This window comes from Somniosus microcephalus, chromosome 16 (assembly GCF_052327205.1).
Source record: "Somniosus microcephalus isolate GS21.2 chromosome 16, FLI_Smic_1.0, whole genome shotgun sequence".
NCBI lineage: Eukaryota > Metazoa > Chordata > Chondrichthyes > Squaliformes > Somniosidae > Somniosus > Somniosus microcephalus.
Window position 1 is genome coordinate 52,038,762 of NC_141002.1, and position 27,050 is coordinate 52,065,811.

At 44.3% G+C, this 27,050-nt stretch overlaps 1 protein-coding gene and 1 long non-coding RNA gene across 2 annotated transcripts in view; one reads left to right on the forward strand and one right to left on the reverse strand.

The window, feature by feature from the left end:
• Positions 1-10,872, forward strand: part of LOC147106169 (IQ motif and SEC7 domain-containing protein 3-like) — a 246,485-nt gene extending 235,613 nt beyond the window's left edge. Inside the window, exon 12 of the mRNA XM_086009022.1 lies at positions 4,459-10,872. Coding sequence (XP_085865148.1) covers positions 4,459-4,893 — 435 coding nt within the window. The 3' untranslated portion in view covers positions 4,894-10,872. The remainder of the gene's footprint in view (positions 1-4,458) is intronic.
• Positions 1-22,747, reverse strand: part of LOC147106170 (uncharacterized) — a 49,296-nt gene extending 26,549 nt beyond the window's left edge. The window contains exons 1-2 of the long non-coding RNA XR_015081376.1: positions 22,671-22,747; positions 16,631-16,726 (exon numbers count right to left, since the gene is read on the reverse strand). This is a non-coding gene — a long non-coding RNA (uncharacterized LOC147106170). The remainder of the gene's footprint in view (positions 1-16,630; positions 16,727-22,670) is intronic.
• Positions 22,748-27,050: the final 4,303 nt, after the last annotated feature.

A 27,050-nucleotide genomic window follows, 5' to 3' on the forward strand; every position in this document is an offset into this window, starting at 1 on the left:
AACCAGCACCTTTAAATCATGGGCAGAGAAGCGCTGCGCTCGCTCACGGGCCCTCTGCATCCTTCCTGCGCTATTTCTCTCCAGCAGCAGTGTTTAGGCCTAGCTGGAGGGCTGCAGTATCCAGGGCGTGGCAGCAGACCAAGTCGACCCTTCCCCCTTTAAGAGCTGGCCGGCGCCAGGGTGTCTGCTGTCAATCAAGAAATGACCGCACCTGCGCTGCGCCCGGCCTCGGCGGTATCACTCTGCACCGCCGGCTTAGCGCCTAAAGATAGCCGTGCATCGCCAGTTTTAGCGCTCGAGCAAACTCCTTGGCCAAAGCTACTGAATATTGGCAAAGTGGCCTCCACTTTGCGCCGGGCGCAAACTTTAGCGGCCGCCCGACTTTACCGCCCCAAAAGTGGCTATACTGAATTTCTAGGCCATACTTTGGTACTGTCTTCACAAAGGAGGACACAAATAACCTTCCAGAGATGTCGGGGAACATAGGTCTAATGAGAGGGAGGAATTGAATAAAATCAGTATTTGTAGGGAAATGGTGTTCGGGAAATTGACGACATTGAAGGCCGATAAATCCCCAGGGCCTGATAATCTACATCCTAGGGTACTTAAGGAAGTGGCCCTAGAAATAGTAGATGCATGGCTGGTCATCTTCCAAAATTCTATAGACTCTGGAATAGTTCCCATGGATTGGAGGGTAGCTAATGTAACCCCACTATTTAAAAAAGGTGGTAGAGAGAAAACGAGGAATTATAGACCGGTAAGCCTGACATCGGTAGTGGGGAAAATGCTAGAGTCCATTATAAAAGATGTAATAGCAGAGCACTTGGAAAACAGTGATAGGATTGGACAAAGTCAACATGGATTTACAAAAGGTAAATCATGCTTGACTAATCTACTGGAATTTTTTGAGGATGTAACTGGTAGAATAGATAAGGGAGAACCAGTGGATGTGGTGTATTTGGACTTTCAGAAGGCTTTTGATAAGGTCCCGCATAAGAGATTGGCATGCAAAGTTAAAGCACATGGGATTGGGGGTAAGGTACTGACTTGGATAGAGTACTGGTTGGCAGACAGGGAGCAAAGAGTTGGAATAAATGGGTCCTTTCCCGAGTGGCAGGCAGTGACTAGTGGGGTACCGCAGGGATCGGTGCTCGGACCCCAGCTATTCACAATATATATTAATGACCTAGACGAGGCAACTAGATGTAATATCTCCAAGTTTGCAGATGACACAAAGCTGGGTGGGCGTGCATGCTGTGAGGAGGATGCCGAGAAACTCCAGTATGATTTGGACAGGTTGGGTGATTGGGCAGATGCATGACAGATGCAGTATAATGTGGATAAATGCGAGGTTATCCACTTTGGTGGCAAAAACAGGAAGACGGATTATTAGCTGAACGGCAATAGATTGGCAAAAGGGGAAGTGCAACGAGACCTGGGTGTCCTTGTGCACCAGTCGCTGAAGGTAAGCATGCAGGTGCAGCAGGTGGTTAAGAAGGCAAATGGTATGTTGGCCTTCATAGCAAGAGGATTCGAGTACAGGAGCAAGGATTTCTTGCTGCAGTTGTACAGGGCCTTGGTGAGACCACACCTTCAGTATTGTGTGCAGTTTTGGTCGCCTTATCTAAGGAAGGATGTTCTTGCCACGTTGGGAGTGCAGCGAAGATTCGCCAGACTGATACCTGGGATGGCAGCAATGACGTATGAAGAGAGATTGGGTCGATTAGGCTTATATTCGCTGGAGTTTAGAAGAATGAGAGGGGATCTCATTGAAACTTATAAAATTCTAACAGGCCTGGACAGACTTGATGCAGGAAGGTTGTTCCTGATGGCAGGGGAGTCCAGAACCAGGGGTCATAGTCTAAGGATAAGGGGTAAGCCATTTAGGACTGAGATGAGGTGGAATTTCTTCACCCAGAGAGTGGTGAACCTGTAGAATTCTCTACCACAGAAGGCAGTTGAGGCCAACTTATTAAATATATTCAAGAAGGAGTTAGATATATTTCTTAAGGCTAAAGGGATCAAGGGATATGGGGAGAAAGCAGGGACAGGGTACTGAATTTGGATGATCAGCCATGATCTCATTAAATGCCGGAACAGGCTCGAGGGGCCTAATGGCCTACTCCTGCTCCTATCTTCTATCTTCTATGTTTCCAACCACCAACTTACACACTCACTCCCTCCACCGGTGTACTGTGGCTGCAGTGTGTAGAATCTACAAGCATTACAGCAACTCGCCAAGGCTTCTTCGACAGCACCTTCCAAACCCGTGACCTCTACCACCTAGAAGTACAAGGGCAGCAGGCGCATGGGAACACCATCACCTCCAAGTTCCCCTCCAAGTCACACACCAACCTGACTTGGAAAAATATTGTCATTCTTTCATCGTCTGTTTCAATATCCTGGACCTCCACCGCTAACAGCACTGTGGGAGTACCTTCACCACACGGACTGCAACGGTTCAAGAAGGCGGCTCACCACCACCTTCTCAAGGGCAATTAGGGATAGGCAATAAATGCTGGCCCTGCCAGCGACGCCCACATCCCAGGAATGAATAAAAAAAAAGCTCCTGTCAATCACATAGGCAGGATCCGAGTGGTAAACAAAATGCATTTGTTCATTACCTCAGTTTCTGGTTCAGAAATGTACAACTATTAAAAAAAACAATGGATAGTGTTTCAAACTCACTTTTAGGTGGTTAAAATCCTTCAGCAATATAATGAAAATTATAAATGTTTTGAGCAGGGATTTCAGCTTTCATGCTATAAATTGTCGTCAGGCAAATTTTTAGACATCTATGCTGAGGTGTACAAATGTGTGAATGGGTAACAGGGGGCCGAAACTATCAAAGATATCTGTGAATTCTTTTCATAGATGACAATTCAGAACCAGCTGATTAGGTGCAACATGCACTTGTTCAGTTTTCTTTCAAATCTCAACTTGGGTTTGAATTTAACCCGGACGGACTAAAGTCTGTCTCTGTCAGTTGTTAGATCCCAAAGCATCTGAGCAGCCTCAACCCAACTTCCAAATGTGTGTGAGTCCACTGCAGGAAACTACACCTAATTCAGCACTATTAGCTACTAACTGATCAATCTTGCTCAGAAATGCCACCAGAATGGCTAATGGTGGACATTAACTATGACGTTGGTGTAATAGGAGAAGCTGTACCAAAGTTGGGAGGGGAGGATAACGTCACTAGGGCAGTATGTAGAGACCTTTGTGAGGATTCTCCCGATCACTGTGACTTTGGCAAAGAGCTGTGGAAATCCCGGCATTGGTGTCCATACTGTTTTTCCTGGATTTCTGCGGGTTTTCCACTGAACTGGCGGCAAACAATCGGAAGAACCTCTGTGGAAATTCATCCCCCTTTACTCTGTATCTAAGCTATGAGGTATCTGATTTGGGAGTGCTCAATCCTGACAGTGGGTGCCAAAGGAGAAAGAGCATTCCTTTCATCAGTACTGACAGGTAACTCGATTGATACAAAGGCCTGGAGTTTCCGTTCATTTGCACTGGTTCTTTCGGCGCACTTTGCCCGATATCAGCTTAACCCGCACAAAAGATCGCGGAATTTTAAGCGCAAATTGCGTTCAGCAACTCGAGTTTCCGCGAACTTTTGCGCTAATTTGTGCTAGTAGGCCCCGCCCACAAAACTGGCCATGCCCCCAGGGTGAATTAATCACCATTGCGTGGTTCCGCTAATTGCGCTCGTCTGCGGGCCTTCGAGGAGGTTCCAAAAATTAAGCTGGATCTTTTGCGCATGAAGGACACTAATAGGTATGTTTTGAAAGGTTTTGCATGAATTTTGTTTTTAATTTACTAAGGAACTGACTACTGTACCCCCAATCTAACAAGAAAATTGTTCTGTGAATGTTTTAAAAGTCATTTTCAGTCATTTAAAATCAGGTGGCTCACAAGTGGTGGATTGACGCAGTGATTTAAAATGCATATTTTTTGTGATAATCCCATTTTCAGCTGTATTAATCAAACTTTACCAAGTTACCACTCTTAAATATATCAAAGAATATTTTTTTAAAGCAAAATGTAAAAAAAAAAGTTTTAAAACGCTGCCTGGTTGCGCTGGTTCATGGCAGATTTTGCGTTTGCCGATATACAAATGAGTTTGAGCAGAAACACTGGGGGGGGGGGGTGCAAAACACTTTTCAAAACGGGTGCAATTTTGGGCTCAATTTGCGCCTGGATCGGCCATTGCGCCCAATAACCACAAATGTATAAACACATTTCCGAATGTTTATGAGTTAGAATGAGTGAATTCATGAAGTCAGACCATCTCTTCTGAAACAATTGCCAAGCACAGTGTGAAAAAATCTCTTGAATGAATTAGTGCCCTCTGTCCGCTGACCATTAGTTACTGAGAACAAGTACAGCATAGTGATATCACTGAATATATATATTAACATACAGATAACAATGTGTTGACTGTTTCTAACCTAGGTGTCAATTCACAACAGGCTTCAAGCCTACCAGCACAATTCAGTGGGGAACCAGGAGTGCGCAGTCCAGCAAAGCACCCTCCTTAACATCAAGCAAGAAAACTCAGTCATAACAGGAGCCATGGACCATCTCCCTGAAACGCTACTCCAGTGCCAACAGATTGTGAACGTCATCGTCCTCCCTGTGAAACCGGACAAGCTGGACACCCCTCAGAATGAGACCCCCACTCACCAAACGGGAACAGACACCAATTCCACTAGCTCCACACCTCGCAAATCAAAGGAAGACCGGCTTCAAGGAACACCTGTGAAAGCCACTCATCACCCCCCTCTGCCACCTCCACCTCCACCCTACAACCACCCTCACCAGTATTGTCCTCCCAATCCTTTTGTACACAGACGTAGATATTCCAGTGGATCACGAAGCTTAGTGTAGTCAGCCTTACACAAGACAATCTTGAAGCCAGATTAAGTCTGTTTTTGTTTCACATAATTCTCTAATGAAAAGTCGATTTGTCCTTTCCCTATAAATGCCTCATTCAAGTGTCAAATTTGCCCCATTCTTGGCACAGTGGCTCAGATCTCTGGTGGGCTGTCAAGTTGTAAATATTGTGTAAATAATGTTTTATTTTTTCAATGCTCTCCATCCCAAGTTACCCCTCCCCTAACTTCCAATCCTTATTGCCCAGAATTCTGTGTTAGGTGCATCAATCAAGAAGGCGGGACAATCTTTGTTCATGGTCGATTCTGTGGATAACTTCAGTGCCATTACTTGGTTGATCCATCAGAAGATATACTGAATGGTGTGTGATGACTTGCTTCAGACTAGTAAACTTGCTGAAGTCTGAGTCAGTCGGGTTTGGACTATTAACTGCCCTTCCCTGAGAGTCCAATGTTCTGGACTTATCATCACCATTTCACACTTCATCTAATATTCAACAATCTGTTTGTGTTTGATTAACTAATGACCCTGGGTATTTTAAACCTGTTTCATTATCAATTTGTACATAATATATGCTGTCACTGTATAGAAAACTTAGGGGTTAAGATTCCAGGATTCATCAGTCATCCCTCAGCAGAGTAACTGATGTACCTGAGAAATCAAAAATAGACTTATTCTGGCTTGAAGACAAAAACACACACAAAATGACTTTCCAAGTACTGACTACTAATTTTCTAGTACAACTAGTGATTTGATGAACACTTGATTGATGAAAATTGTGTATCTTTGGACAACAAGGACACAGCTTTAATAACTTAATTTCTAGATTACCTAGTCACCTAATGTAAAGGCAGCTTGATGGAAGCATTTCCATTTTACTGTAGATAATCCAGATTCACAGATTGCATTGGCCATTATTAACATTGCTGTTAATAAGCTTTTGGTAGATTAAAGAAAGCAGAGTAAGTTTTTATATTGAGTTTTCACACACAGCTCTGTTTTTAAATTATCTAAATTTATAGATCACTTCAATTTAGAATAGGTCTTCAGGAATTTTATATTTTCTTTTGTCATAAAATACCATTTTGATCAGAGTTAGAGTACCTCACTCATCAGTGCAGCAATATTCTTAATACAACAGTACAACATCTGATGGAATGGGGTTCAATGACTTTAAAAAGGTTGCACTGTGTTTCAAAGAACAGTGGGGTGAAGTAAGGGAGTGGGAATAGAGATTCTGCAGTGGAGGGCAGGAACTTTGTAATGCATATGATTTTCATAGGGGTATCCAGGTACATTGAGAAAAGTAATACTCTATCAGAGGGGCACGATGTTCCTTATGGAAGTATTTATTGTGTTTCTTGTTGCTCCCGGTATTCTTTTGGAGTATATTTTTCTTAAACTAGCACTGCTCCAATTTGACTTCACAAATGATTCTGTAGTGTTGTAAAAAACACTAGATTGAAAGTCCTTCAAGGTCTCTGTTAAGTGGATTGTCACATAGATAGCCTTGACAGAAATATGATATTTGGTCCAATAATGCACACTTTTCATTGAATCACAAATCAGTCTCTCAACAAATGGCATCTAAACAGTTTCAATATATATAATCAATACAACATATTTTGCAGTATTTTTCAGTTCATGGTTCAGTGTGTGATAGGATAGGCTGTGTGCTCGAGAATCACTTTCAGTGCATCTGACCTACATTTAAGACATTTATTAGTGTGTGTAATATTTATAAGAACAGGAAGAAAAGGTATTTTAAATTATTGTTGTGGGATAGTATTATATAATTTAGAACATTTCACATTGTACTTTCACAGGATTTCTTGTTGCTAGTTTAAAAAGACAGTGCTTGAGTTCTGTGGTACTTTAGTTAAATCCTTCATTGTAATTTGGGATTTATAGACAATCCCTTCCATATATTGATTGCTTCCACTTATAAGGAGCTGGCATGGGGGAACATCTGGTTAATAATGTGATTGAAGGATTTAAGGATGATCAAATACTCTGTGGAACATTATGGGTTCAATTGTGTTGGTACCGCAGGAATGGCATCTGTGGTAAACTACCCATCAGGGTTAAATAATGCAGACTGACATCCTGGTGTTTTTGCTCGATTATCTTCAGATGTCAGGGTAGAGAACATGTAAAACAGACTTCCAGTGAAGGTAGCTGATTTAAGGTCTATTACACTTTTAAAAGGAAGCTGGATTGATATCTGTCGAAAAGGAAGATTGAGCATCAGAGAGATATTAATGCACTGCTTGATTGTTTTTCAGAGGAGGAAAGGAAAATAACTTAATGTTCCTTAAAGTAAGGGATAAAGAGATGGTGCAGGGGGTGCCCATCATAGAAATAACCATACATGGCCTCTCAATGGATTGGGCTTGTTGGGCTAAATGGCCTCTTTTTGCTTTGGACTTTTCTCTGGACTTCAAATAGTGGACTTAATGGAGTCAGTGGCTTTTCTCCATCTCATGCTTACCCCTTTTCCATTACAGACTTTTGCTTCCGTTTGTTACTTTTTAGGGAGGCGGAGCTCTGTGGACCCTTCCACTGGAATTTGACTTGTGCTTTGAAGCAGTATTAACATATGAAAGAGAAAAAGCCAATCCTGTTTGCCGCATCATCCAAGCCCTATTTCTGGACCTGACCTGAGAGTTTTTCCATGTTTCCTTCTTCCAAATCAATGTCCACCCACTTTTCCATAAATCAGACATCCTTTAAATTCCCTTCTTAGCGCTGAGATGACATCCATTACATACGTTGGCCATCCAGCTCACTAGTTAACAGCCCACATTTTCTGATTATGGTTCAGCGGGGAGGAACCTTGACAACTCATATTGGAAAATCGCAGGTGCACTCTGTGATTTTCCTGATATGCACTTGTTTGTAAACAAGGTTTCTGCCACCAGCGCATACTCAGGAAAGTACCCCCAATGACCTAAGTGTGAAGCGATGACTCCTTAAGTATCTGATATACATGACTTTCTTCAAAATTGTAAAACTCAAAAAATTACAAATGAATCACTATAATATATGTAGACATGTGAGCTGAGATTCTAATTTATGGAGAGGACCTCACAATGTCACTGTGTTGAAAATTCTATCTAAAATATCCTGTCCCAGCATGACTCTGATCAAGCGTTTCAAGGCATTAAAAGATCGAAGCAAGGCAGGACTAAGGTATCTTCAGTGTTTAGTTATCTCCTTCCCTTTGTAATATTTGGGGATTTAGTGACAATTCTGATGAACAACACTGCCTGTGTGTGGGGGTCTGCAGTGAGATCCCAGAGAATCGGTGTACATTTCCACCAATCAACCAAGACTGCGACGACAGCAGGCCCTGTTAATATTAAATACTGAAGAAGTCATTAAAACGAAGCCCAACTTGAGTATGGTTATAGTTTTTCCATAATGTTTCAAGTGTCCCCTCAGTTTATGGAGCAGAGTCTTGCAATTGAAAGCACTTTTACTGGAAAGTTTTTGAGTGCGCTGTTTACGGGAATTGTGTAAAGTGAAGGTGTAAAATAGAATGACTGTATTCATAATAGAGAATTTACTGCTTTAGTAATTAGTGAATATTTTCAAATTAGTTTTTGTCTTCCTAAAAGAAAACAAAGCACAGAATCGTCACTCAGCTTCTATAAAGTTTGCAGCTGTTCTTATATTTTTAAAGAAAATGTGTGTTTAAAAAAAAAAGAAAAAAATCCTTCTGAGATGTTCTGTCGTGCAGCAGATGTAAGTGCTGGGGTACAGCATGAATAAAGAACACTGGGAATGCAATGCAGCCAACGTCGTAATGGTTACCACAGGTTCCCCCCAGCATTAGTCACAAGGGGCCCTCGGAGCCAACAAATTGTTTTAACAGCAGAAAGCATAAACTTGAGTTTATACCTGAACAGAGATAGACAGTGTTGGGGATGGGAAATCGGGGGAAGTCCAGGATTTGGTGCTGGGGAAGAGGTCATACAACCTATGCCAAAATATTTGGGAGAACACATCCCCTCTCATCCTCCCCCCACCTCCCAGTGATTCAGTGGCTACCCCTATGCACCTTGGCTGTTTTGCCCTGGGCTATGTGACTTGTTTGTTTCAATATTTAAAATTACTGCCGGCAGGAATGAAACCATGTTTCCCATCAGTGAAGGTCAATGTATTCATTCAACCCAGGGTGGAAAACTTGGGCCAAAGGCATAAATCAGCTGCATTGTGAGTAGAAGATGATTATAAAGTCATTTTTCTGAAATTAGAAGCAGGCTTACTTTGTTTACAAGTCTTGTGGTCTTGTTGCAACTTCAGCTTAATAATTGTGTATTGCAGGGGATGTAAGAATACCGACAGTTCTCACATTGTGCTTCCTGGTTAAAGCAGCACACCCCCCAGTTACTGTACATATAGTTATTTATTTACGCTTCAAAAGCTGATCTGATTAAAGTAAAATTTTAGAAAATAAACATTATTCATTGTGAAGATTTTCAAGATTTCAGAGGGCACATCAATCTCCAAAACACATGGTTTGTGCACTAAATCCAAAGGCTAGCCCATCCCCTTCCTGGGTTCCTGCCAATCACAGAGTGAGAAGCCCAGAGATGACAGGCAGACCAGAGCACGCCAAGTGTCAAAGTGCTCATTCCTGAAACTGCTTCCAGTGCAAAAAAACCTGAATAGCTTTACTGTGGAGATTAGATGGTACAGCAGGCACCAACGCTGTTGTTACGCCTCTGGGGCCTGGATTTTGAATCCACCTACACTGATGGGATGAAAGTCTCTTCTCTCTGCTAGCTCTAAGGATCCAAATAAAATAACTTGCTGCAGTCTGAACTTTATGGTTATTTGTAAAATATTGAAATGTTATATTGCGCATCACATCACAAATGTTGCTTAGACAGTATTAACCTAGGGGTGTCTGTACAGAAGCAGGAGAAAGCACATTTGGTTTCTGACGTAATAAAACTCACTACGCACTTGGTTCAAGTATAAAGCAAGGCTTTAATCAGCTTGTTTCAAAACATGGAGGTCTAGTTGTACTTCACTAGTTCCTGTCTTACAAAATGTCCCTTGGCAAGCTGGGCCCACGCCCGAGTATTTATACTCCTTGGATGGCGCCACCAGCTGGCCGTCCAGTGTTATTTCATGAGTCGTTTCTTCATGATGATGAGATTTATAACAGTTTCATTGTAAAACACAGTTCATCCTTTGTCTTGATGAAGCTCACCAATAGAGAAGACCAGCGGGACACAGATTGTTCTGCTGCTGTCAGTTCCCCCCTCCATCCCAGTGACTCCCTTTCTTGCTAATTGAAGCTGTTAGGAAATTTCAAACAATAGTTGGGTTTTACTGCAGGCCAAGTTCCCATGTGTCTAATGCCACAAAATGGCTGATTGTGGTTCAATTTATACCACTCGTGACTGGGAACAATGGGATCTATGTCCTGTGAATTGAGCCAAGGGCCGTGGGAGACCCAAAATGCTGTGTATTCCTGGCTGATTGCTCTCAAGATTGATGGTGGGATGCTTCTGAGACAGCACACCCTGCTTAAATGGAGTACTGCATTAGAGATGCTTTCGGAGTATTGCTCCACATTTACCCACCACATGCACAAATAAACCTGTCAATGCAAAAATGAGAGGATGTTTTTCTAATCACTTTAGGACTTTAATCATGAAGTATTCAGTCACACAAAGTAAGTGTGGCATGACTGACTTGGCGGTGATATTTGAAGAATATCCACTTGGCACATGGTTCTTTCCTCCCCAGACACATCACAGCAACTATGGGGTCCTGAGATTTGACATTATTTGGAATATTGTTAAATAATAAAACCACTGCTCCCCCATTGTGTACCCCCTAAATATATAAACTAATGGTTTGTGAAGGCATTTCCCTTTACTGCTTTTATTCAACTTGTTAGACATTTGCTTTATTCAAGTGAAATGTTTATGTTTCAATAAAATATAAACTTAAAAGGGACATTTTACTATCTGTTGTTTGATTATACATGGTGAATATTAATTATCACTCAGCATAAGTGCTTAGTTGGACAGAACAGAGTAAAAGTAAAGCATCAAAATTAAAGCACATCTGAATGTCAAGATTAATATGTAGAAACTGAAGAGAAATGCATAGCTGGACTGCAGTGCTTCCAGTTTCACAATGTTCCACAGGGGCTGAAAATCTGTAGCCATATCCGTGGAGTCCTGCCATAACTGGTGGGAGTCTGACAGAACGACAGGTCCCAGCTTTACACCAAGGTTTCCTGAGTGGCGTTCTGGGGTGCATCCTCTGCCTGCCCTACCGGGCCATCATCGCAAGGGGATCAGAACCAGGCCGGGGTGGGTACTCCCAACATTGGGAGTTCCTGCATCCTGACCCCCATCTGCTACCTGGCATAGGGTTGGCACGGATACAGCAGACGTACCTCACCAACTGAGGTGAAAGTGGGGCCCATCTGGGATCTCTGAAGATGCAGTGCAGCGGTGACATTTGTTTTTGCTAACCGATCCCCTGACAGGGAACTGCTGGGGTAAGAGCATTTCTTTCCAGGGAGTGGACCTGGCGGACTTGGTAGAATGATACCGCACAGAACGAGGTCATTCGGCCCATTGTGCCTGATGCCAACTCCTTGAAAGAGCTAGCCAATTATTCCCACTCCGCTGCACTTTCCCCATAGCCCTGCATTTTTTTTTCCTTTTCAAGTATCTAAATACCTTTTGAAAGTTACTATTAAATCTGCTCCACCACCCTTTCAGGCAATGCATTCCAGATCATAACAACTCACTGTAAAAATATTTCTCCTCCTCTTCCCCCTGGTTCTTTTGCCAATTATCTTAAATCTGTGCCCCCTGGTTACTGAGCCTTCTGCCACTGGAAACAGTTTCTCCTTATTTACGCTATCAAAACCCTTCATTGTGAACACCTCTATTAAATCTCCTCTTAACCTTCAAATCTGTTGTGATTTCTGGCCATTTTGGTATTGGGACACCTCCGAAGCACCCCCGACCTGCTAAAGACCTTTTATTCGCAGTCCCTTCCCCTGACCTCGCAAAATCTGGCATGGTCAGTGGCAGAGGCCACTGGTACATCCCGGCACTTACACTAGGATACACCCGGCCACCTCCCCACTACACACACATTGTTAGGGTTTCAGCACAGATTTACTTGCTGCCATTTACTTTCTGGAATTATTTGTGAGATGACACAACCTTATTGTGTGCCAAATGCATCTCACACTTTTAAATGGGGTAATTTTATCTGCACAAACCATTTAAGTATCTGGAGCGCAGAGAGTAACACATTCAGGTATGCTCAATATGGTGACAGATCTCCAGTTCAATATAGTGACAGATCCCCCAGTTCAATATAGTGACAGATCCCCAGTTCAATAAAGTGACAGATCCCCAGTTCAATATGGTGACAGATCCCCAGTTCAATATAATGACCGATCCCCCAGTTCAATATAGTGACCGATCCCCAGTTCAATATGGTGACAGATCCCCAGTTCAATAGTGACAGATCCCCAGTTCAATATAGTGACAGATCCCCAGTTCAATATAGTGACAGATCCCCAGTTCAATATAGTGACAGATCCCCTGTTCAATATAGTGACAGATTCCCCAGTTCAATATAGTGACAGATCCCCAGTTCAATATAGTGACAGATCCCCAGTTCAATATAGTGACAGATCCCCCAGTTCAATATGGTGACAGATCTCCAGTTCAATATGGTGACAGATCCCCAGTTCAATATAGTGACAGATCCCCAGTTCAATATAGTGACAGATCTCCAGTTCAATATAGTGACAGATCCCTAGTTCAATATGGTGACAGATCCCCAGTTCAATATGGTGACAGATCCCCAGTTCAATATAGTGACAGATCCCCCAGTTCAATACAGTGACAGATCCCCAGTTCAATACAGTGACAGATCCCCAGTTCAATACAGTAACAGATCCCTAGTTCAATATGGTGACAGATCCCCAGTTCAATATGGTGACAGGTCCCCCAGTTCAATATGGTGAGAGCTCTCCAGTTCAATATAGTGACAGATCCCCAGTTCAATATAGTGACAGATCCACAGTTCAATATAGTGACAGATCTCCAGTTCAATATAGTGACAGATCCCCAGTTCAATATGGTGAAAGATCCCCAGTTCAATATGGTGACAGATCCCCAGTTCAATATGGTGACAGATCCCCAGTTCAATATAGTGACAGATCCCCAGTTCAATATAGTGACAGATCCCCAGTTCAATATAGTGACAGATCCCCAGTTCAATATAGTGACAGATCCCCAGTTCAATATAGTGACAGATCCCCCAGTTCAATATGGTGACAGATCCCCAGTTCAATATAGTGACAGATCCCCAGTTCAATATAGTGACAGATCCCCAGTTCAATATAGTGACAGATCCCCCAGTTCAATATAGTGACAGATCCCCAGTTCAATATGGTGACAGATCCCCAGTTCAATATGGTGACAGATCCCCAGTTCAATATGGTGACAGATCCCCAGTTCAATATAGTGACAGATCTCCAGTTCAATATAGTGACAGATCCCCAGTTCAATATGGTGACAGATCCCCAGTTCAATATGGTGACAGATCCCCAGTTCAATATAGTGACAGATCTCCAGTTCAATATGGTGACAGATCCCCAGTTCAATATAGTGACCGATCCCCAGTTCAATATAGTGACAGATCCCCAGTTCAATATAGTGGCAGATCCCCCAGTTCAATATAGTGACAGATCCCCAGTTCAATATGGTGACAGATCCCCAGTTCAATATGGTGACAGATCCCCCAGTTCAATATAGTGACAGATCTCCAGTTCAATATAGTGACAGATCTCCAGTTCAATATGGTGACAGATCCCCAGTTCAATATAGTGACAGATCCCCAGTTCAATATAGTGACAGATCCCCAGTTCAATATAGTGACCGATCCCCAGTTCAATATAGTGACAGATCTCCAGTTCAATATAGTGACAGATCTCCAGTTCAATATAGTGACCGATCCCCAGTTCAATAGTGACCGATCCCCAGTTCAATATAGTGACCGATCCCCAGTTCAATATAGTGACCGATCCCCAGTTCAATATAGTGACAGATCCCCAGTTCAATATAGTGACAGATCCCCCAGTTCAATATGGTGACTGATCCCCAGTTCAATATGGTGACTGATCCCCAGTTCAATATAGTGACAGATCCCCAGTTCAATATAGTGACAGATCCCCAGTTCAATATGGTGACAGATCCCCAGTTCAGTATAGTGACAGATCCCCAGTTCAATATAGTGACAGATCCCCAGTTCAATACGGTGACAGATCCCCAGTTCAATACAGTGACAGATCCCCAGTTCAATATGGTGACAGATCCCCAGTTCAATATAGTGACAGATCCCCCAGTTCAATATGCTGACAGATCCCCAGTTCAATATAGTGACAGATCCCCAGTTCAATATGGTGACAGATCCCCCAGTTCAATATGCTGACAGATCCCCAGTTCAATATGGTGACAGATCTCCAGTTCAATATGGTGACAGATCCCCCAGTTCAATATGCTGACAGATCCCCAGTTCAATATGGTGACAGATCTCCAGTTCAATATGGTGACAGATCCGCAGTTCAATATAGTGACAGATCTCCAGTTCAATATGGTGACAGATCCCCAGTTCAATATAGTGACAGATCCCCAGTTCAATATAGTGACAGATCCCCAGTTCAATATAGTGACAGATCCCCAGTTCAATATGGTGACAGATCCCCCGTTAAGTATAGTGACAGATCCCCAGTTCAATATAGTGACAGATCCCCAGTTCAATATGGCGACAGATCCCCAGTTCAATACAGTGACAGATCCCCAGTTCAATATAGTGACAGATCCCCAGTTCAATATGGTGACAGATCCCCAGTTCAATATAATGACAGATCCCCAGTTCAATATAGTGACAGATCCCCCAGTTCAATATGCTGACAGATCCCCAGTTCAATATAGTGACAAATCCCCAGTTCAATATTGTGACAGATCCGCAGTTCAATATAGTGACAGATCCCCAGTTCAATATGGTGACAGATCCCCAGTTCAATATGCTGACAGATCCCCAGTTCAATATGCTGACAGATCCCCAGTTCAATATAGTGACAGATCCCCAGTTCAATATAGTGACAGATCCCCAGTTCAATATGGTGACAGATCCCCAGTTCAATATAGTGACAGATCCCCAGTTCAATATAGTGACAGATCCCCCAGTTCAATATGGTGACAGATCCCCAGTTCAATATAGTGACAGATCCCCAGTTCAATATAGTGACCGATCCCCAGTTCAATATAGTGACAGATCCCCAGTTCAATATGGTGACAGATCCCCAGTTCAATATGGTGACAGATCTCCAGTTCAATATGGTGACAGATCCCAAGTTCAACCTTTGACCTGTGCTGAGTCTGCTGAACTCAGCCAGGGCAGCAATGGAAGTTCTACAATTGGTAAAGTCGCATTCCGATGACATCATCGTAGGCCCGAATAAAGGCTGCATAGTCTCAAGCCCAGAATCCAGGCCTGTCAGGAGGCCCAGATAAGTGTTTTTTTTATTTTTTTTAAAGGTTCCTTGTGGACCAGGAGGAGCAGGAGAAGATACCTTGGCCCTGCCCTGCCCCACACTACACACCCCCTGCCCTCCCACCCAACTCCACCCGATCAAGGACGTTCCTGCTCCTGCCCCCATTCTTTACATGCCTTGCCGAGGACCGTTTCCGTGGGCCCCCAGTGTGGCCTGAGACCTCCCCTCCTTCCCGGCACGGATTTTGACTTCTGCCTGCCGGTGCTGATGTCATTACTGTCAGCTTCGGGCAGGTGTCAGTGTCCTGAAATGTTAATGAAGGTCGGGAGTTCAAATGTCCCGAACCTTAACCTCTGGGGGACCAGGCGGTTTGCTGTACGCTTCAACTCACGAACCCTGGAGTCCTGCTGAGTTAAAATCAGGTTGAAGAGAGGGAGTTCATTGTTTTGTAGGCCGCAGTGGGATGGGTACAGGATTAAAGATTCGTCCCTTATTTGAAGGTGTGGGAGAACAGCCCCTGTCCGGCCCCCAGAGTTTGAGGCCCGAGAGAGTTTAAGCCCTGGGCCTTAATTGCCTGCCCGCAGGTGGTGGGTGGGAGTGGAAATTGGCCGGAGGTCGGGCTGTTGCTGGGGACCCATGGATACAGCAAGGTAAGTGAGGAAGGGGAGGATCAGCAAAATTTGCAATCTGTATATGTTTCACTGAGGCCTTTCAAGGTCATAAAGGTCGCAGACTTTAACAAACACATGCTAGTTTATGTAGTGTTTAAAGTCCTTTAATTAAAGCAAAAGTAATGCTAATATTCCTATAGATCGTTGGACCTTTTGTTATTTAGGAACATAGTAAAAGAATTAGCTGATTCAGCCCATCGAGTGTACTCCATCATTTTGTTAACTAGGGCTACTATCTTTTTAGTACCAATTCCCTTCCTTTTCTTCACATCCCCTAATATTGTTACTTCTGAACTATCTATCTCCCTTTTAATCACCTCCATCGATTTTGCACCTTTGCTGTCAGGGACAGTGATTTAAATATTCTTAAAATCTTTTTATGTCAAGTCATTTTTACTGGATTTACTGTACTTTTAACCGCTTGGCTCGAATTCTATGGATCTGTCCCTTGTGTTCTAGATTGCTCTACAAGAGGGAAGACTTTTTCTCCTCTACTTACATGATTTCTTACCACGGTGTTTAATGTATAAGACTGCACACGGATTATGTTGCATTCACGAGGGGGTATACTTTTGACAATCTGAAGCATCCAAATCTAAAATGAAAAAGCAAAACAAATTGTCTTTAATGCATTTTCTTTTGCATTAATTACACAAACTTACAAAATATTCTAATAGCTTAAGGGATGATGAGGATTTCACCTCATCTATTTTACTGACCAATCAGTAGATAAGTAAGGATAAGAAACACAAAGACAATAACTGTGTTAGTGTAGCGGTACCACCGAGTGTCCCTTACTTACCGTACATAATTCCCTTTAATGTAACGATGTAGCCAGTGCGGGGCTTTCCTCCTTTGGGAGCGCGGGCGAACGCAATGACGTGGGTTAGCGTGATGACGTCATGTTGCACATCACGTGACCGTCCCAAGCGCGGGCAAACGCGATGACATCATCACGCAAGTCACATGACTACCCAAGCGCGGGAAGAATGCAATGACGTCATCACGCAATCCACGGGACTGCCTACTGAGTCCTCGTGGCGTCTCCGTCTGGTGAAGACCTATTTTATGGCTCTCCTGTACCGAGCTCAGCAACCTGTTTGAATTCCTCTGTTCCTGCATTAAAAACCTTTTTGATTGTTCTCCTGGAGTCGAACTCGATTATTAAGTAGGAATTCGTCCAATACCTACATAGGTGAACCCGAATACCTACATTAGAATATTTTAAAGTGCCTTAAATGGTCAAGCTTTGCATTAACATTTTAGCCAGAGAGCAATGTGGAGTAAGGGGGTGGGGATTGAATCTTGTTCTTGGTGCTTGTGAACAAAGGAAGTTTAGAGACAGAGAATGCTGAAGTTCCCTTTAGCTGTAACTCCCAGATCAAGAGGTGACCCTTACCTAGATAACAAAGCTGGGTGCTGGGAGACCCATATATCCAACATGGGAAGCTGCACTCACTTGCAGTCGTTGCCAGCCATAAATAACTAATGCTTTGATAACATAGTCTTACGCATTCCTAAGAGGTACAGACTGTGTCTCTAGCCAAGATAAGAGAATGGGGCCACCAGCATCCGCTAAAGCAGAGCTAAAATGATGGGATAGTTCCTGACCAGAAGATAAGAACAGAAGATGAATACATGCAGCCTAAGGCAGTCAAATAGTATAAAGATAGAACTTTTCCCTTTGAAAGTTGGAATGCTAGGAGTGGGCGGAAGTTCACAGCCTGGAGAGTCAGGTCTGATCAGTCCAGGCCTAGCAGCCAGTTTGTATTTCTTGTTTGTCATTTAATGTAATCTGAAGATAGTTGTCTTATTACACTGTTGAGTCAATTACATAGAATATACAGCATAGAAACAGGCCATTCAGCTCAACCAGTCCAAGCCAGCATTTATGCTCCACTCGAACCTCCTCCCAGCCTTCCTCATCTAAATCTATCAGCATAACCCTCTATTCCCTTCTCCCTCATAGGCTTATCTAGCCTCCCCTTAAATGTATCTAAACTATTCACCTCAATTATACCCTGCGGTAACGAGTTCCACATTCTCACCACTCTCTGGGTAAAGAAGTTCCTTCTGAATTCCCTATTTGATTTCTTGGTGACGATCTTATATTGATGGCCTCTAGTTTTGCTCTTCCCAACAAATGGAAACACACTCTCTGGCCACCATTTCCCCTATTGAGGTGGGTTTGGTGTGGTCGGGGTCGGTGGCGGGTCCCGACTTTGCTGCTGGCTCCAGCCCACTCTGTGAAATGATTTTATGATGATTGGGCTTGTTAAGCCCGTCCAGCGCATTTCCCGGCCAATTGAAGGAAGCGGGTCTGATGACGTCATTCGATGATGTGTCATCAGCCGGTTCCTTTAAGGGACGATGTGCAAATTGGTTTTGACATTTGTGCTGTCAGTGTTCTACAGCATTGAGGTGCTGCAAACACTGACAAGCACTGCACAGAGGTGCACGGCTGCACCCAGGCTCTCCCATGACTCCCTCCATATGCTTATGGAGGGAGTCACAGCACGCAGGGAGGTTCTCTTTCCTTCCAATGGGCAGAAGACACCTCCCCAGGGCACCACGCAGCCTGGTTGCACATTGCACAGGAGAATACAAGCAGGGATGTGGTCAGGAGGACCTGGGTGCAGTGCTGCAAACCTTTCAATTATCTCAGTAGATCACGAAACGTTACTGCAAAGCCACACTCAACCTCATCCTGCTGTGCCTCTCATCACATTCCCATCACTCTGCCTTCCCTACCCTACTCATGCACATCCTTACTCACACCAACTTACCTTGCACCTCCACCCATCCCTCTCTCTTTATCTACATTATCACTTCCCCATCTCACTAGCCACCCCTCACACTCACCCTCATCCTAGTGCAATCATACCAATTAACACACAAGGGTAGCCACTTGAGAGATTTAGCCAATGTCCATGTGAAGTTTCTGTTAATGTGGTGTCAAACGTTGAAATCTTTATTTTCAACACTTTGGGTTCTTGGACAGATTTGTGTGCACCTTTGGAAGTGGCTTAGTGAGTTGCAGTGAATGGTGAAACATAACGGTATCCCCCACAATGGTGATGAGTGTGAAAGAAATGGCTTGAGCATTGTAGGGATGCTTTATGGTGTTGTGGGGTTGTGCCAACCTGGCGCATCATGTGGCAGCCAGGGTGTACAGCATCAAGTGAAGTAAATCTGGTGATGGTGAGGCCATTCTTGGCCTACCGGGCAGCAATGTAGTCGGGTGCTGATGCCCTGTGTCCTGTGCAGCATCAGTTGATTGCGGAGGAGGTTGGTGTTGTTGTTGGTGCTGCTGGTGTACCTGGTGCTGCTGGTGTTGGGGCAGATCGTGGTGGGATTCCGAGGACCAAGGTGAGATAGTTTCAAGGGCACCGATGCTGATGTAATAGATGGCAGGTGAACTTGAGATGACAGAAGTGATCTGTCAATGGTAAGAGAGGTTGTTCCAATGAGGTGACACTGGATACAGAGTTTACTCCAAACACATGCAACCTGCATAAAGCTCAATCTGTCTTCCAAATGCAGTAAGCAACAGCTTCTGAGCTTGGAAAGTGAACAGCTGTGAGATGGGAGCTTTTATAGCACATTTGCAGCTGTCAAGTAATGAGATGATTCCATGGTCATACAACTCCCGACCTGCTTACCTGTCATGATCCCCGAGCAGCGTGGATTCCGTGGGCGACCTCGTAAAATTTAAAGGTGAGCTCAAGATACATTTTAAGTGGCTGTTAACAAGGTCATAATGACCTAAATTGCCTCCCCCACCACTGTGTGTTGGGTCTGTTCAGCACTGACAGATCCGACATCTGGGAAAATCCCATGGCGGCGGATTGACAGCAGATTCCTGACCCACTGTCAAAAAATTTTTTCCCACCCGACCCACCACTGAACACGTCCGCTGACCCCCTGAAAAATTACCCCCTTTGTGTCTAATCTATCAAAACCTTTCATAATTTTAAAGACCTCTATTAGGTCACCCCTTAGCCTTTTATTTTTAAGAGAAAAGAGACCCAGTCTGTTCATCCTTTCCTGATAGGTTAAACCTTGCAGTTCTATCATCAGCCTCGATTTCAAAATTCTCATCCTTGTTTTCAAATCCCTCCATGGCCTCGCCCCTTCCTATCGCTATAATCTCCTTCAGCCCCACAACCCCCCCCCCCCCCCCCCCGAGATACCTGCGCTCCTCTAATTCTGCCCTCTTGAGCATCACTGATTATAATCGCTCAACCTTTGGTGGCCGTGCCTTCTGTTGTCTAGGCCCTAAGCTCTGGAATTCCCTGCCTAAACCTCTCCGCCTCGCTACCTCTTTTTCCCCCTTTAAGATGCTCCTTAAAACCTACCTCTGACCAAGCTTTTGGTCACCTGCCCTAATTTATCCTTATGTGGATCGGTGTCAAATTCTTTTGTCGTTTAATACTCCTGTGAAGTACCTTGGGACGTTTTACTACGTTAAAGGCACGATATAAATACAAGTTTTTGTTGTTGTAGTAAATCTTTTTTGCACCCTCTGCAGTGCCTCTATATCCTTTTTATAATATGATGACAACCAGAACTGTGCACAGTGTGGTCAAATCAAATCAAATCAATTTTATTTGCCATATGTATTACTACAATGGAATGTTTTTACTCCCCGATCATTTCCACAACAGGCTGTGGGAGCTCACAGAGACACGTCGCTATTCTACAGCGCCATGTTCAGTAAAAGTCAATTCAATTGCGTCCAATGGCAGTGGGAACATGATGTCCATCAGCCGCTCCATCTCCGCGGACTCCTCCTCCCTGTTGCCGGCTCCACAATATGGTGTCCTTCTTCTCACGCTCACCGTCTGGCCTCAGGTCTCCATGCCCGGCTCTCCCTCCTTCCCCTTGAACTGCGAGATTCCCGCACTGTCGCCAGTTCAAATTTGCAATGGCCCGGGGCCTGCCTCTCACGCTCACATCCGGCCTCCAACCGCCATGCCCAGCTCCCCTCCTCCTAGTCCAAAACAGAAATTCACGACGAGGAGCTGCTGGGCGACGTGCCGAAGCGGGTCTTCGTGGCTGCTGCTGCCGCTTCCCGCTGCTGCGCTGCCTCCGCCCGACTCGCCGAACACATCGCTCCGGCATCGGGAGCGGGCGGCGGGGGCTGCGGGCCATCCGAAGCAGGAGAGCGCTTAGCTCCGGACCGCTTCGGTCGCCATCTTGAATTGACTAACCAAGGTACGAAGCAAGTTTCGCGTAACATCTCTACTTTTCAATTCTATCCCTCTAGAAATAAACCCAGGTGCTTGGTTTGCTTTATTATGGCCTTATTAACTTGCGTCGCGACTTTTAGTGATTTGTGTATTTGTACTCCCAGATCCCTTTGCTCCTCAATATATATTAAAACTTGTTGTTGAATAAATCACTCGAGCCTGAATCACATGGAAGTTATTGTTGAAGGACTAACAACCCTTTGTTGCGAACAGTAACCGCGGTATAATTATTGGCTTTCACAATGGTCCAGTTGTTGCCAAGTGGCTGTCGCACTGGATGCTGAAAGTATGCTCATTATTCTAGTTAGGAAGTGCATTATTGCCACCTAGTGTTAGAAATATGGTACTGCAACTGACCGGCAAAAATGCTCGCCACATATTTAGTGTTCATAATCTAATACATTTTAGTAACATTAGCATTCTCTAACACTGAAATCATTCTGCCAATTTTCACATCCATGACTTCCCAACTAGGCCTGCTCATAAGCTGCTCTATTAACACACTGCAGACCAAGGTGCCAAAGTAATGTAGATTCTAATGTGCAGCCAAACACAATCAGTTGCTTCAGTTAATTAGTCACCCAAGTGTCAACCCATGGTGCCTTTTTAAAAAGGTTTACTCATTCTACCACTTCTACGACGAGCTCCTATATGTCAAGGACCCCCGATGCAATTTTAACCGGAGCTTGAGCGAGGAGGCTCCCGAGGCTTTCTTGCGAGGCAGAAGCAGGTCTGCACTTGGTCTGAAGACAGAAGATGCCCTCTGGTAGTGTCTAAAACTTTCCTGTATGGAAGCAGGAGAAGCAGGAATGCTCCTTCAGGCCCTACAAGGAATATTGTGGCCTCCCCAGCCCCGGAGTCCCCTCTTCCCTCCCACGAGACTCTCCCGAAACCCCTCTCACCATTTACCTGGAGGGCGGCATTTGACCCTTGTCTGTCTGACCTTTGCCAGCTGGCAGCTGCTCTGTGCCCTCTTCACACCAATTCCGGGTGCAAAGTGGACCAGTGGCATTTAAAGAAGGCCGGGCAGCTAAAATCGCCACGGTCTCCAGCTGCCTCTGACCTCTGAAATGGAATCAAGGTGACAGCTTGGGCCCAGAACAAGACTTCAAGACAAAGGGGCAGCATCGCCCAATAACTGTTTCTAAATCCCCTCTGATTGTGATCTCTCCCCGTTCTAGTCATCAGGAGCTAGTTAACTATTTTCAAACACAATGGGCCGTATTTTCCGACCGGAGGCTTCCCGCGTGCGGAAGTCTCCGATCTGGAAAAAATCTACGCCCTTACCTGAGGGCTCCCGGGACGCACACACTTCCGCTCCTGGGCCTCTCGAACTCCAAGTGCGCAGGGCCCACGTATCCCAGAGGCACAGGCAGTTCGCAAGCGTCCCTGGGATCATGTGGGCCATGGGGAGCCAATGGGAGAAGGGAATCTCCCTTCATACTCTTGACAAGAAGACCTGTCAAATATATGAATGGAGATCACCCCAAAAACATAGTAAAACTTTAAATAATTTTTTTTTAAATCACATTTTTAAAATGACTTGAAATTACAATAAATTAAATATTTTAAACAAAAATTTAATTTTTGGAAAAAAATAATTAAAGTGTTTTACAGGGCTAAAAATAAACTTACCTTTTTTAAAAGTATTTTTAAATGATACATCAGTGAATTTTTAAAAAACTTTTTTCAACTCTTAGCCTGGTAAAAGCAGGCCTTATGCCTTTTACCAGGCGTAAGAATTGTAGGGGTTTTCTGCGGGCGGAGGGTCTCCAGAAAGCGGAACTATCTGCCCGCAGAGGCCCTTCTCCAGGGCAGCCGAAGGATCTGTCAAGACCATTCTTGACAGATTGGAAATGCCGGTTTTCAGTGCATGCACTGTGCATGTCTAAAACCGGCATTTCCGATGTCCCTACAGGTGGGTACACAGTGCGTACACACCCGTAGAGATCGGAATATCTGGGCCATTGTGAACAGAATCCCAGAACAAAGTGTTTTTGTTCAGCACAGAAACCATTAAAAAGCTCATCATGAAACAAAGGCAGGTAATATTTAACAGGGATGTAAGTGTATTTTTGATTTGATGGTCACTGTCAGGTTGCCATCTTATTATCCATTCGCATGAAAGTGTATTGAAGATTCCTCCTATAGTTCCCCCAATGACCTGGTGGGTGAAGGCACTGCTCTGAAGCTCTTTGATTTAATTCCTGGTCTAAGTTGAGTTAGTTGATCTCCAGCAGGGCAGCAGTTTGGGCTCCAGAGTTGAGATGGGGAGAGGAATCAGAGGGTTCCCAAATCTTATCACTATCCAGTAACTCTTTCAGAAAAATGCATGTGTGTGGACGTTCAGTGAAGGCAAAATCAGCTGCCTCACCCTCCATGATTGAATAACCTACCAACATCCAGTTTGGGTCAAATCTGTAAAATTGCCACTCGTGTGAGATACAGGAAGGCTGATGGGAGCCTTAAGAATTAGAAGAGGAAAAAATAAAAGTGCTTCAGGATAAAACTTCCTTTGAAATTCCCCAAAGCTTTAGGTTAACTACAGGTATACACAGGATAACTGCAGAGGCTAGCTGTCCACATAACTCGTGATCACTTGGAAAACAGAGTTCACAGGAGTGAAATTCCTCTTAGATTTATCTCACACACAAATTGAGCATTAATGCAGACATTTTTTGAGGTTGCGCTACCGAAGGGTTCGTCTGGTTCTAGACTTTTCCTAACATTCCTACCATTTATCAGGCAGAGTTTTGAACAGTAACAAAAGTTCCAGGCTTAAGTCAAGTTGTCAAGTTTAACCTGCTGGTATCTCATTAAAGGCCAGTTAAAGAGACCTTGTGAAAAGTACTGCAGCCATGGACTTCCCACTGTAAAGGTGCATAACGTATTGGCTGGTTATGCCAGACAATGACTATCTTGAACAAGGGAGAGTCTAACCACCTCCCCTTGACATTCAATGACATTACCATCGTCGAATCCCTACCATCAACACCCTGGGTGGTCACCATTGACTAGAAACTTAACTGGACCAGTCACATAAATACTGTCGCTGCGAATGCCTTCCGAAAGTCCATATATACAACATCTACTGCACTACCTTGAGCAACCTTCTCTGTACCTCATCAAAGAATTTGAAACTTTAATGTATCCGTGCTGCTGCTCCTTGATTAGCCCATGCCTTTCCAAATGAAAGTTTATTTAGAAATGGTATAACATTAGCAACCCTCTAGTCCTCCAGCACTACTCCTGTACCCGATGAGGATTGAAAGATTGTGACCAATCCCTCTGCTATTTCTACCTTTGCTTCTTTCAACAACCTAGGATGCATTCCATCTGGACCAGGTGACTTACCGACTTTCAGTAATGCTAATCGTTTTAGTACGTCTTCTCTATCTATTATTATCCTGTCCATAACTTCCCTCTCCTGTTTTAGTGTAACATTCACCTTAGCTGCTTCCTTTGTGAAGACAGATGCAAAGTATTCATTTAAAACTTTTGCCATGTCCTCTGCCTCTATATGAAGATTTCCCTTTGGGTCGTTAATAGGCCCAACATTTTCCCTAGCAAACTGCTTACCCTTTATATGCCCAACTTAATTTCCTATGCCTCCTATTGGCTCCTGTTAATATTACTAAAGGTATTTGACCATATCCTGTTTTCCACTTTAAAACTGAACAGATCATTCTAGCTGTTATTTGAAAGTGCTTTATCTAATAATTCCCCCCTCCAGCTTTTGAAGCTGAGACTGAATATGAAGAATTGAAATTCAGCACAATAGAATCCTTTCTTTGATATTTAATGCAGGAGCATATTGTGCTTGTAAATTAAAGTGTGTTCCTCTCCATCTGGGTCACAGCCGCTCACTGAAACCCGCAGGGAAAAGCCCCAAACACTGGCTAAAATCGCCACTGTTGCAGGGAGGCATTTTAGATGATACTGGAATTGTTTGCAACAGGTGCTGAAATCCCTTAAAAGGGGGAAGGTAGAACTGTTGCAGAGCCGCAGTGAATCTCCTCACAAAGTCATGTCCTTTGAAGTCATGGCCCCAGATTTTGCTGTCAAAATGACAGTGAGATTAAGGGTCTTGCCAAAGGGTTTGCCCTGAAACGTCGACTCTATTTTCTCTCCACGGATGTTGCCTGGCCTGCTGAGTTTTTCCAGCATTTTCTGTTGTTATTTCGGATTTCCAGCATCTGCAGTATTTTGCTATCGTGAGATTAAGGGTGCTCACTGTTATTTATGTGCAAATGGTACAGCAACTTCAGGGGAGGGGTAGTTATGCGGTTAAACTCAAAAATCCAAAATTGCTGTCCGAGATGCACCGCTCTCCCGTTAGCTTTGTGAAAATGGCATCTCGCTGACTGTCTCACCATTGGAATACATTGAATGGCATAAAGGTGCTGTAAGGCACGGTAGATATGAACTAAACTTGCCACAGAAAGTTTGGACCTCCACTGTTTTAAGCTTTTCACCATTTAGAAAGTACCCTGTTTAATCCTTTTAGGTCCAAAGTGAATGACCTCATATTTGCCTACATTGAAATCCATTTGCCACAGTTTTGCCCAGTCAGTTAATCTATCGATATCCCTTTGTAATTTTATGCCTTCCTCTACACTGCCTACAATGCCGCCTATCTTTGTCTCATCAGCAAATTTGGATATATGGCTTTCTAAGCCATCACCTGAGGCTTTAATAAATACAGGTAGACTATCCTTTATCCGAAAACCTCGGGACCAGCCGTGTTTCGGTTTTCGGAGAATTTCGGATTTCGGAAGGTGGGTCGGCGGGGGTCGGCGGGGGGGTCGGTGGGGGTCCGCGGGGGGGTCGGCGGGGGTCGGGGCCGGCGGGGGGGTTGGCGGGGGTCCGCGGGGGGTCGTGCGCACGACTTACGCTGACGCTCAGCGTAAGTCGGCGGGGGTCGGGGTCGGCGGGGTCGGCGGGGGTCGGGGTCCGCGGGGGTCCGCGGGGGGGTCGGCGGGGGTCCGCGGGGGGTCGTGCGCACGACTTACCCTTTATCCGAACTTCTGAAACCGGAACCCTCTAAAAACCGAAGGTTTTTTCGTTCAGCGTAAGTCGTGCGCACGACTTACGCTGAACGAAAAAACCTTCGGTTTTTAGAGGGTTTCGGTTTTCGGAAGTCCGGATAAAGGGTAGTCTACCTGTACTGTGAATAGTTGGGGCCCCAACACAGATCCCTGCAGGACATCACTCGTCACATCCTGCCAATTAGAGCACCTATCCATTATCCCTACTGCCTGTCTCCTGCCGCTCAGCCAATTTCCTAACCAGGTCAATAATTTGCAATTCCATGGGCTTCTACATTAGTTAACAGTTAACAGTCTCTTTTGAGGGACTTGCCTTCTGGAAGTCCATATAAATAACATCCATGGACATTCCTCTGTCCACTACTTTAGTCACCTCCTCAAAAAATTCAATCAGGTTTGTCAGGCATGACCTACCTTTCACAAATCCATGCTGGCTCCCACTGATCAACTGAAAATTTTCAAGGTGTTCAGCCACCTAACCTTAATTATAGACTCTAAGGGGGAAAAATTGAGTTGCGCCCCCTTTGGGGCGCTAACTTCACTGGGGCGCTACAAAATTAGCATCCACACAGCCAAAATTCACTGGTAGCACACCAAGAGGGAAGTGGGGTGCTACTGG